At 65.0% G+C, this 10,328-nt stretch overlaps 2 protein-coding genes across 2 annotated transcripts; both read right to left on the reverse strand.

Moving 5' to 3' along the window:
* Positions 1-3,719, reverse strand: TMEM82 (transmembrane protein 82). The gene is made up of 6 exons (XM_012662606.1): positions 3,600-3,719; positions 3,372-3,444; positions 3,012-3,186; positions 2,091-2,508; positions 752-939; positions 1-407 (listed from the first exon to the last, which is right to left on the reverse strand). Exons 1-6 carry the CDS (start codon positions 3,664-3,666, stop codon positions 318-320), a joined length of 1,011 nt encoding a protein of 336 aa, XP_012518060.1. The 5' UTR covers positions 3,667-3,719; the 3' UTR covers positions 1-317.
* An 876-nt stretch (positions 3,720-4,595) lies between these two features.
* Positions 4,596-8,351, reverse strand: SLC25A34 (solute carrier family 25, member 34). The gene is made up of 5 exons (XM_012662607.1): positions 7,785-8,351; positions 7,122-7,187; positions 6,869-7,021; positions 6,449-6,583; positions 4,596-5,842 (listed from the first exon to the last, which is right to left on the reverse strand). Exons 1-5 carry the CDS (start codon positions 8,202-8,204, stop codon positions 5,660-5,662), a joined length of 957 nt encoding a protein of 318 aa, XP_012518061.1. The 5' UTR covers positions 8,205-8,351; the 3' UTR covers positions 4,596-5,659.
* Positions 8,352-10,328: the final 1,977 nt, after the last annotated feature.

Consider the following 10,328-nt stretch of genomic DNA (forward strand, 5'->3'; position numbering starts at 1 on the left):
TTATTGTTTATGGGGAGGGCGGGGGAGGCCGGTACAGAGGGTGCAACTCCCCCAGCCCCCAACCCCGCCCAGGAAGGCAGCTCTGAGGGGCTGTGTCCGTTGCCCACCCTGAGAAAAAGAGGGATTAAGCCAGGGGCCCCGAGTTGCCCCTCTCTCCAAGGGCCCCATCCAAAAACTCTGCCCTCCCCGCAGGGGTCCCCAGTGCCCACCGAGGGACCAGCCCTGCCACTCCACCTCCAGGCAGCGTCCTGGGGTCAAAGCCCGGCAGGTCAGCCCGTGTGGGCCTGAGACAGACTCTGAGTCCTCCCTCGGGCAGGTCAGGAGGGGGCCGACCTCCGGGGCCGGGCGGGTGTGGAGCGCAGGGGCTGGCTTGGCGTGGACACTGCAGGCCTCTGCGATGGAAGGTCCTGCGGGAAGGCGGGGAGGGAAGGATGGAGGGAGGACACCACCATTTTACCCTTCCCTTGGGGGCCTCAGGCTCCAGTGACCCGGGACCTTCCTCGCACTTGGGCTCTGGGGTGCAGGTTGGAGGGTCATGGACAGGGAGGGGAAGCCTCAACCTCCCCACTGCTAGGGACCTGGAGGACAGCCCTGGCCTGGCCACAGAGGGGGCCCAGAGGGGATTCCAGCTCCCTCTGTCCCCACCCCAGGAGAGGTCACCCAGCTCCTCTTAAACGTGGGCCTCTCGAGGCTCCGGGGCTGTTTGGAACAGGGCTGCGGTGTCGGGGACGCATGGGCTGGGGGTGCCCACCTGTATGTGGCAAAGGTCGAGCAGGGCTCGGGCGCCCACCAGACACCAGAGCTCGCCCAGGAGGGAGACGAGGATGCCCAGGAGGTCCAGCCAGCGGCCCACAGTCAGCAGCAGCACGAACAGGCCGCCCATGCGCACCAGCACCGTCTGCACCTGGCCCTGCATGCCCGGGTGCTGCCGCTGCTCCTCTAGGGCACACGGGCGCCTGTCACCACCCGCCCCCGCATCCTGGGTCTGGACCCTCCAGTTCCCAGACACCCCCTCCCCAGAGCGAGCCTTCCCCCTCTCTGAGCACCCGCAGGGCGCCCGGCGCTCCTGCCTCCCAGGGCTCTCCGCCCACCCCGCTAGTCTCCTGCTGGCCCAGGACAGAGCCCCGTCCGCCTCCTCTCTTCCCGCACACCCGTGTGAGCCGTCAGTACTGCCTGTGGACTCTTTCTGCAAGCACGTCCCCATCCGAGCACCCCTGGCCGCTCCCACGGCCCCCCTGGTCCCAGCCCCTTCCCCTCTCGCAGCAGCCCCCTCGCTGGCTCCCGGCTTCTGTTCTGGGCAGTCCGGTGCCTGCTGACCAGCTAAGGTGGCCTTCATTCCTCTGCTTATAACCCTCCCAGGACTTCCCACTGCATTTAGAGTAAAATCCAGACCCTCGCCTTGCCTTAGGAGACGCTGCCGGATCTGTGCCCACTCCCCAGCCTCCCGTGGTCTCTGGTCACTGCCCCCAGCCAGCCCGGCCTTTTCGAAAAGTCCAGCATGCCGGGCTCATGCCCACCTCAGGGCCTTTGCACTCGCTGTTCTCTCTGCCTGGACCACCCTGTCTCGCCCTGTTGCTGCCACCCCATCCCCACCCTGTAGCCAGGCGGCTCCTCCTAGAGCCCGGTCCGACCAGGTCACTGTCCCTCACTTGAAACCCTGCAGTGGCCTCTCACCGGACTGTCCGGCCTGGCTGGCGAGGCCCTCCAGCGGGCCCCTGCAAGGCTGGCCAGCCTCGTCCCTTCCCTGTGCCCTCAGGGTGACAGCCACACTGGACTTTGTCAATTATTTGACACTGCCATGCCCTCGCCCAGCTCTGGGCGTTGGCACGTGTGGTCCTGTCTGCCCAGGGTCCCCTTCCCCACCTCTGCTCCCGCAGGAGCTCCTGCCTGTCCTTCAAGGCCCAGCCCCAACGCCAGCTCCTGGGGACTCCCTCTGCCCCCTGCCCCTTCTCTGAGCTGCACCCCATACGGTCTCCGCCCTGACCGGGCGCCCTGGGGTGGGTGGGGTCTGATGGCTGTCGCCTCCCCAGAGCCTGGCTGGCAGTGGGCCACGAATGCTGACTGGATGGACGCAGGCCCCTGGCCCTCACCCTGCATGTAGATGACCAGCAGCGTGTAGCAGATGGTGAGCGGCGTCCAGAAGCGCACGGCCTCCGAGGTGGTCAGGAAGTCCTGGTTGATGAGGGCCACAGCCGCCATGTCGCCCACAGCAAAGGCCACGGCCAGGGCGCGGCCCAGAAGCCGGGGGAGGTCGTAAGCGTTGGCCAGCAGGCCCAGGCAGACCCCACAGTAGTGCTGGCTGCTGTGCAGCTCGTAGAGGCGGCAGACGTGGCACTGGAGGCGCTGGGCCCACGAGCCGAGCAGCGCGGCCAGCCCGAGGCTCAGCAGCAGGTTCAGCGTGCGGTGAGGGGCACCCTCCTGCAGGAAGCTCAGGCCGCAGGCCAGCCCGCAGCCCAGCGAGTACTGGCACAGCAGGTAGAGCTGCAGCCGCTCCGTGTCCCGGGAGCCCTGGGGGGCGGCAGCAGAGGGACAGCAATGGGGGCTGCTCCACCCATAGGGGGCTGGAGCCTGAGGGACCTTGGGGGTTGTTCCCAAAGCGGGCATGTTGGCTTCAGGTTAATCCCTGATGGGATCATTTCTCTCACCTTAATTTTAATCATGTCTTATTACTTGGGGCCCATCTGTCAGCTGAAGAGCCTGGAAGACCTGGGTCCGAAACCTGACTACCCCTTGCTGGTTGTTGACCATAGACAAGCCACCTACTCTCTCTGAGCCTCAGTTTCCCCATCTGTGAAATGGGGACCACAATTTTTACCCGCCATGGTTGTGAGGATTAGATGAGATGGTGCACACGAAGTACCTAGCATAGGCCGTGGCATTTGGGAAGCTTGAGACACAGGAGCTGTAGCTGTTATTTTCTGGGGACTGGGGGTGTGTCCACTGTGAGCGGAGACTTTGCTTTGGCAATCAAAACCTGAGTGACTCACCCACCACCTTCCCTGAGGCCTCACCTTGCCCAGGGACAGCAGTGTGGACACAGCCCGGAGGGAGAACTCAAGTACCACAAGGGCAGCCACCCGGGCCCCCACGATGGTCAGGAACAGGGTCAGCCCCGCCACGTGCACCATCTCCAGCGAGGCCCACTGGGCCTGCAGCCGCTCCTTCTGGGGCCGCCGCTGCGGGTCACTGTAGGGGCAGAGTGGGTGTGCGCAGAGGTGTGGAGCCACCAGCCTCGGCCCCTGGCAGGTCCCTGTGCCCCCAGTCATACTCCCTGGTCCCCTGCCAGCCCTCCCCAAAGAGGTCAGAGTCACAGTGCAGGGCCCAGGGTCGTGGCAAAGGGCTTGGAGTGGGACGGGGAGGTGGGCACTCACTTGGCACAGCCCACGAAGAAGTAGACTTTCAGGAGGCTGTTCAGGACCAAGACTCCGAGGGCCCCGACAAGGCCTGAGGGGGTGGGAGGGCGGTGGCAGGTGCAGGAGGAAGCAGTGTTAGGCGGTGGGGCAGAGGAGGGGATGGGCAAGGTGGCAGGGCAGCGGGAGACCTGCGTGGGTGGGGTGGAGCTGGGAGGGTGGGGCTGAGTGGGAGGGGGAGGCGCTCACCTTGCAGGAGGGAGTCCAGGAGGCTGGAGCCCCACTCGAGGGAGGGGAGCGACAGCAGGTAGAACATGGCAGCCCCGGAGGCAGCCTCGGCTAGGTCTGCACAGACAGATGATGTCACTGGGCAAAGGGCAAAGGTGTCAGCAGAAGGGAAGGAGGGGCCTGGAGGGGGAGGTCAAAGCCTGAACCAGGGGAGGGGAGGAGAGCCAGGGGCCGGAACTCTTCCAGACCCCAGAAATGCAAGCCCAGTTCCCAGCACAGGGGCGCGGGGAGCCAGCTGCTGCCTGGTGCCCCCATTTGGCAGTGTGGGGTGAAGGTGGATGTATCTCTGGGGCTGGTCTCTGATCTCTGTCCCTGCTGAAGTCTGCGTCCACTTTTCTCACCCTCTCTGAGGCCCCAGGCTCCATCCACCCTGCCCCTGCCTTAGGTTTGGGTCCTGTCTTCTCTCAGCCAGAAGTGTGGGCTCTGCTCTCTCAGCCCCAGGTCTGGGGCTCTGTCCCCCGCAGCCAGAGGTCAGGCCCTGCCAGCTCTTTGCGAGGTCTGGTTCCAGCTTCCCGAAGCCTAAGGTCTGGCTCTGGCCTGGTGTGGATTCTCCCGTGGCCCGAGGTTGGGACTCCCGAGCCCCCTCCGCCTCAGCCTGCCCTCCTGCTGTCCCTCCCCGTGTCCACTAGGTGGCAGGCCTCACCGGGTCGGGCGGGGTGGGCTGGCCAGCGAGCTGCCTTTCCGGCCCGTGCCGGCTGAGTCGGAGCAGAGGGAGAAAGAGCAGCCAGCCAAGGGATCAGGGATGGGGATGGGGTCTGAGGCTGGTGGCCGAGGGGAGTCGTTGAAGTAAACAAAATAGAAAACTTTATTGACTTGGAGTGTGCGGCAGGGGTGTGGCAGGGAAGGCAGGCGGGGCAGCTGGAGCCTGGCCAGTTCTGCCCCTTCCAGGGGCCGGGGTCCCCTCTGCAGCGCGGCATGGCGCCGAGCGAGCGTGCCGCGGTGGAGTGTTGTTCGGCCTGGAGAGAGGGCCCAGGGCCCGCTGCCCCCGGCCGCCGGCTCCGCCCTGCCTCACTGGGCAGGTCACTTCCCTTCCCCAGGCCTCGGTCTCCTCCTCGGAACCACGGGCGCCCCAGGGCTCCCCGAAGAGCCGTCAGGATCCTGGGCGGCCCTCAGCAGAAGCCCTGAGAGGAGCTGAATTTTGTCCCCCAAAATTCGTATGTCGAAGTGCTGTCCCCCAGTACCTCAGGATGTGCTGGAGACGGGGTCTTTACAGAGATAGTGAAGTAAAATGAGGCCAGGCGGTGGCCTCGTGACCATCATAGTCCAACATGACTGGTGTCCTTACAAGAAGAGGAGATGGGGACACAGACACACGCAGAGGGACGGCCATGTGAGGACACAGGGAGAAGGCGGCCTCGGGAGGAACCAGCCCCGCGGACATCTTGCTCTCAGGTTTCTGGCCTCCAGAACTGTGAGAACAGATTTCCATTGTTTAAGTCCCCCTGTCTGTGGCACTTTGTGATGGTGGCCTGAGCAAACAACACAGCTGACGACGCCACGGCCTCGCGCCACGCCCCGGTGTCCCCATGGTACCGCGATCCCACGGCCCCGGCGCGGCAGTGCCCTCATCAAGGGCACAGGTCTGGGGAGGGCAGAGCTGAATTCGAGTCCTGGCTCCGCCACTGCAAAGCTGTGTGGCTTTCGTCAAAGCCACGTCACCTCTCTCAGCCTCGGCTTCCTTACGGTAAAAGAGGATTTACCGTCTCGTGCTGCTGTTTGAGGACTAAGCAAGCTGACGCGTGTAAGTCACTCGGCTCATGCCCGCGGCGGCTGTTATACCGAGGAATAAAGCTTGGGATGCAATGGCCCAGTACAGGGAAGGAAGAGAACTTTCGGGAGAACGCAGTGGGTGGTAACTTGGAGTGGATGCTCTGGCCCTGGCTGGGCCATGGGCCATGGGGCCAGCGCTGTGCCCATCCCCCGGGTCCCGTGGCAGGGCCTGGGCCTACGGCCCACTCTGGGGTGGCCAGTCTTGCCAGACAAGTGCCAGGCTGTGTCAGGATGTGGGGTGGGGGTGCTGCCTAGGTGCCCTGGTGCTGGGCCCGCATGGCCAGTTTCCGCAGCTCGTCCCAGAAGAGCATGCTGAGTATGGTGTGGGGGCCCAGGCGCAGGTAGGCCGGGCCCAGACCCTTGTAGAGGGCCAGGGGGCCCTCCTGCCGCCAGATCTTCACCAGGCAGTCGGCGAGGCCCCCGTACAGCTGGCCCTGGGGACAGACATGGGGTGGGAGTCACCACAAAGGCCGTGGGGCCCTGGCTGGCACAACCAGGTGTCCGTGTGTTCAAGGCTTCTGTGGGGACATGGGAAAAGGGACTCACCCCCAGCTGGGCAAATTACAAAAAGGTGACCCTCTAATCTGTGACACTGGAAAAGGGGAGCCTCTTCCTCCCGGCAGCCACAGCCCCGCGCCAGGGGGCTCAGCTTGGCTCATGGCACCCGGGCTGATTTCACCACCAACTCACCCTACGGGTGGTGCCTCTGGTTGGCACATCTGTGAGGCCACAGTGCCAGGAGAAGGCCGTGGGGTCAGGCCTGGATTCCAGTTCTGGTTCCTTCACTTACCAGCTGGGTGACCTCAGGGAAGTCACTTGATCTGAGCGTCAGTTTCCTCGTCAGGAAAAGGACGGTGGTTGTAGGGATGGAGTAAACGCCAGTGTGGAAGTGCTCAGCCCGTGCCTGGGACCAGGTGCTCAGCAAACAAGCCCAGCTGCTGTGTCTGCATGCGTGTCACGTGTCTGTGCGTCTCTGGCTGCTCGAGTGTGTGTTGGGTGTGGTCCCAGCCCCCCGCGTCCCCCCACCCCGCCCCGCGCACCCTGCCAGCTCCATCGACCGGCTGATTGTACAGTCGCGTGCTGGCCACGTCGAAGGGGGTCATGACGGCAACCACGGCTACGCTGCTGATCATGCCTCCAGCCAGTGCCACCAGCCAGCTGTCCTCTGGGAGCCACTGTGAAGAGGGCACAGGCTGCTGAGCCTGCAACTGCCCTCTGTCCACTAGCACGCAGGGGGTGCCAGGGCTGGGGAGAGGGGAACAGATAAGCCCCTCCAGCCATGGCCCCCAGCCCACCACCCCCGGCTCCTTCACAGCTTCAGAGATCACTGCTGACCCCCCACTCCCGCTGGGCCCGAGGGCTTGGGTCACGACTGAGGGCAGAGCCAGGGCCCCACCCGTCGTTGCCACCCCCTGGACCTCCCTGTGTGTAAGGAGGCACAGGTGTCCCCAGCCCCTCACCTGTCGCTCCTGCACCCAGGCCTTGGCTGAGGTGAAGGTGGACAGCTGGGCGGCCGAGCCCACCATGACTCGGGGCACAGCCCCACCCACGCCCCGCCACAGCCCCAGCGGGCCCTGCTGCTGCCAGATGGTCTCCAAGGCACCCAAGACGCTCTGCAGGGAGAGGGCACCAGGTCACTGGGCAGCCCCTGCCCAGCCTGGGAGCCCATCCAGCCCACGCAGCCAGGGCGCTCTGGGGAGTGACGGTCCTCACCTGGTGATGATGCTGGTGCCCCACGGCCATCGCAGCCACCGTCTGGGCCTGCAGCTGCGTTTTCACCTGTGCGAGCAGAGGGGACAGGCAGCTTGGGGACGGAGTCCGGGGGAAGCTGGACAGGCTGTGCGTGTTGAGGGCAGCCCCCTACCCCTGTGCCCTGAAACCCAGAGCTCCGAGATCCCACGCCCGAAGCTTAGAGGGCCTGCATCTCGCTGTGACTTGGAGCAAGTCACTTGATCTCCTCTGGACCTCAGTTCTGTCTGTCACCCTTGAAAAGCTGTTCTGGGGATTGTGGGAGATGGTGACCGTCCAGCACCAGCGCAGGACGGCGAGCTCTGGCTCAACGGCCACTTTCCTTCTTAGCTTACTCAAGTCCTCACAGGAAGGAAAGTGGCCTGGCTAGGATTTGAACCCCTGCCCCTGCCACCCTTTGCCCCTCCCCTAGCTCAGGACCAGTGGGGCAGGGTCCCCAGGGGAGCAAGGATCAGGGAAGGCCCTGGTGCCCTGGGCAAGGGGCAGATTCCAGACCTGGGCTGGGATGTTCTGGGGAGCAGCCCCACCCAGCGGCCCCACCCCGCCAGCTCTACCAGCCCTGGAGCCCACAGAACGCCCTTGGGAGCTGAGACACAGGGTGATGGGGGTTGCAGACCAGGCACTCACCAGGTAAGCCGGGCTCCCCACGAAGGCTCCCAGCGCCCCAGCAACAGCGCCTGCGACCATGGTGCCACCCGGCTGCTGAGTGAGGCCGGCCTGGCACGCCAGGCTGTAGCAGTAGAAGCGGACGCCATTCATGAGGCCCTGGTACAGCAGGCCGGCGGCCAGCCCCTTCTGTAGGCCCCACAGCCCGTCAGCTCTGGCCACGGCAGCAACAGAGGCCACAAATCCCCGGTAGAGCCGTGGGTAGGTGCCCTGGGCCCGCAGCTCCCCCTGCAGCTGCAGCCGCGTCTTCACCACCTCCAGGGGATTGGTGAAGACACAGGCCAGGCAGCAGGCCGAGGCGCCCAGCACCAGGTCCACAGCGGGGGGCACCGTCTCCATGGCCTCTGTGCCAGGGGCTTGCTGAGGCCGGGTCAGGGGCATGGCACGGGCCCTGGGCTGGTGGTGTTTAGGCTGCCTATGTCCCCACAGGGCCCCGGGGCTGGAGCTCCAGGGTGCCTGAGGCCATGTCTAGAGGACAGGGGTCCCAGTCCGATAGGCCTGGGGCTGCCTGGAAGCCCCTGGTCTATCCCGGAGTCCACCTGCTCTGCTCAGCTGCCTGGGTCTGCTGTGTCTGGGACACGCCCCTGCTGGCTCTGACCAATCCCAGCTGCCTCTGTCCCCACACCTCCCGCCTGGGGGCGGGCCTGGATCCTGGGATCTGGGGGAAAGGTCACTAGGGGATGGAGGGAGGATGGGCGTGGGGAGAAGGTGCCAACCAGCCCGGGCACCTCCTCCTGCCCTCCCTCTGGCCTTGGGCACAGGGCTGGTGCCCCTGCCCGGCCTCCGGCTTAGCCTGTCCTGCTCCGGCTCAGAGCCCTGGGCGCAGGGCAAGTGTCTGGGAGGTCCCTAGGCCAGGGTGTAGGGGCAACTCAGCAACTGCCCATTCCCACCCCTGCCACAGCCAGTGTGGCTTCCCCTTTCCAGGCCTCAATCTTCCAATCTGGCTCCACAGTCTACGGTCCCACTCTCCGCAGGAGCAGAGGTGGAGAAGGGCCGATTTGGAATCCCAGGCGCTGCTGTTACATGTGACCCCGGACAAGCCGCTCCTCCCTGGGCTCCAGTCTCCCTCATTGTAAAATGGGGCTATCGACGTCCACTTCAGAAGGTTCTCTGGAGGACTGGAGATGTGCCAAGAGTGTGCCTAGCACCGGGCTTCACCCAATAAAAGGTGGCCGACATCCCCCGCTGCCTCTGGCTCCTGTAACCCATCCCTGCCCCCTGACTTCAGGGCCCCTGGGTAGGTAAGCTATGGAAAATCAGGTGACCTCATGGCTTTAGCACTCAGCACCTCATGGCTTGCCCACTAGAAGGGGGAGCCCCTCCTGGCTGGGGCAGGAGGCTCTGCGGCTCCCTGCTTGAGTGGCCGGAGCAGGAGAGCCAGCCCGCGAGGGAAACACCCTTTGTGTCTGGTCAAGAGGAAACGCCCACCCCGGGCCCTGCTGTCAGATGCCTGTCTGCCCAGGCTGGGACCAGCACCACCCTGCCCACCTTGGCCTCTGCCCCAAGGCAGCTTTCTCCTGCCAGGCCACCCTGAATCACCCAGGTCCCAGTCAAAACCAGAGGCAGAACCGGCCCCCCTCCCGGGACCCCCATTTGCTGCCTCCACACCCACTTCCCTGCCCCAGCCCTTTCAGCCCAGGTGTGAGGCCCTTGGGGCAGCAGTGCTGAGTGGCTTGAGGGCCGTACCCTCTGGCTGGCCCCCAGAGGGGACAGCTCAGCAAGAGGCTGTGAGGACAGCCTGGACTCTCTTGGGTTTGTTCTGAGAGCAGCTGGCACTGCTCTCCTGGGGCTGTGGAGGCTGGAGCACCCTGCCTGGGGCTGGGCAAGCCGCCAGTGGGCAGCAGTGCAGACAGGCCTGGGACTGGAGCTGGCGGCTGCCCCTCCCCTGGCCGCTGCATGAAACAGGTGGGAGGGCAAAGGTCAGGCCAAGGAACTCCCAGGGCCTGAGCTCCTGCAGACTGTGAGCCCACCGCAGGGCTGGCACAGAGCAGGTGATGAGCAAGGCTTGCAGAATGAGGAAGAAGGGCCTAGGGGCGTTGGAGACCTCCCTCCCCCTCCCCTGCTCAAAGAGAGCCAGTGACAAGTCTTGGCAATATAACATGTCTATTTTATTTTAAAAAACAAAACCCAAACCACCTGACCCCATCCTCAGAGGGCTCTTGACAAAGCTCTTGGGAAAGACCTGGCTCCAGCCAAGTAGGGGACACTCAGATGTCAGCCAGACACCAGGCTGGTGGGCGCCGCTCCTCTCCAAGCGCCTCCTGCCTCCCCTCTGCTCCTGGGTGCTGCGGCACTGTGGGCTGGGGGAGAGGCAGGGCAGGGCCCGGGCATGCACAGGCAGCTGCGCGCCGGGATGGAGTTAGGAGGAAACATGCACAGACGCCTGGTGTTCCCGGCACGGCCAGGAGAGTGTTCAAAAACGAACAAGGGTGGCTGGGCACTCAGGGACCCCAGGCAGCCCTGAGCCTCTGTCCTGGCCCTGACCCAGGAGAGGAGGAGGGGCTG

This window comes from Propithecus coquereli, unplaced genomic scaffold (genome assembly GCF_000956105.1).
Source record: "Propithecus coquereli isolate 6110/MARCELLA unplaced genomic scaffold, Pcoq_1.0 Scaffold77, whole genome shotgun sequence".
Taxonomy (NCBI): Eukaryota; Metazoa; Chordata; class Mammalia; order Primates; family Indriidae; genus Propithecus; species Propithecus coquereli.

Bases quoted from the DNA above. Each gene is read 5' to 3' on its own strand.
- TMEM82 (XM_012662606.1), bottom strand. From the start codon at position 3,666: ATGTTCTACCTGCTGTCGCTCCCCTCCCTCGAGTGGGGCTCCAGCCTC. The intron at 3,187-3,371 runs GTGAGTGCCCAC...CTGCCCCTACAG, and splicing joins TTCTTCGTGGGCTGTGCCAA to TGACCCGCAGCGGCGGCCCC. The intron at 408-751 runs GTGGGCACCCCC...GCCTTCCCGCAG, and splicing joins TCGACCTTTGCCACATACAG to GACCTTCCATCGCAGAGGCC.
- SLC25A34 (XM_012662607.1), bottom strand. From the start codon at position 8,204: ATGCCCCTGACCCGGCCTCAGCAAGCCCCTGGCACAGAGGCCATGGAG. The intron at 7,188-7,784 runs GTGAGTGCCTGG...CTGCTCGCACAG, and splicing joins TGGGGAGCCCGGCTTACCTG to GTGAAAACGCAGCTGCAGGC. The intron at 7,022-7,121 runs GTGAGGACCGTC...CTCTCCCTGCAG, and splicing joins GGCACCAGCATCATCACCAG to AGCGTCTTGGGTGCCTTGGA.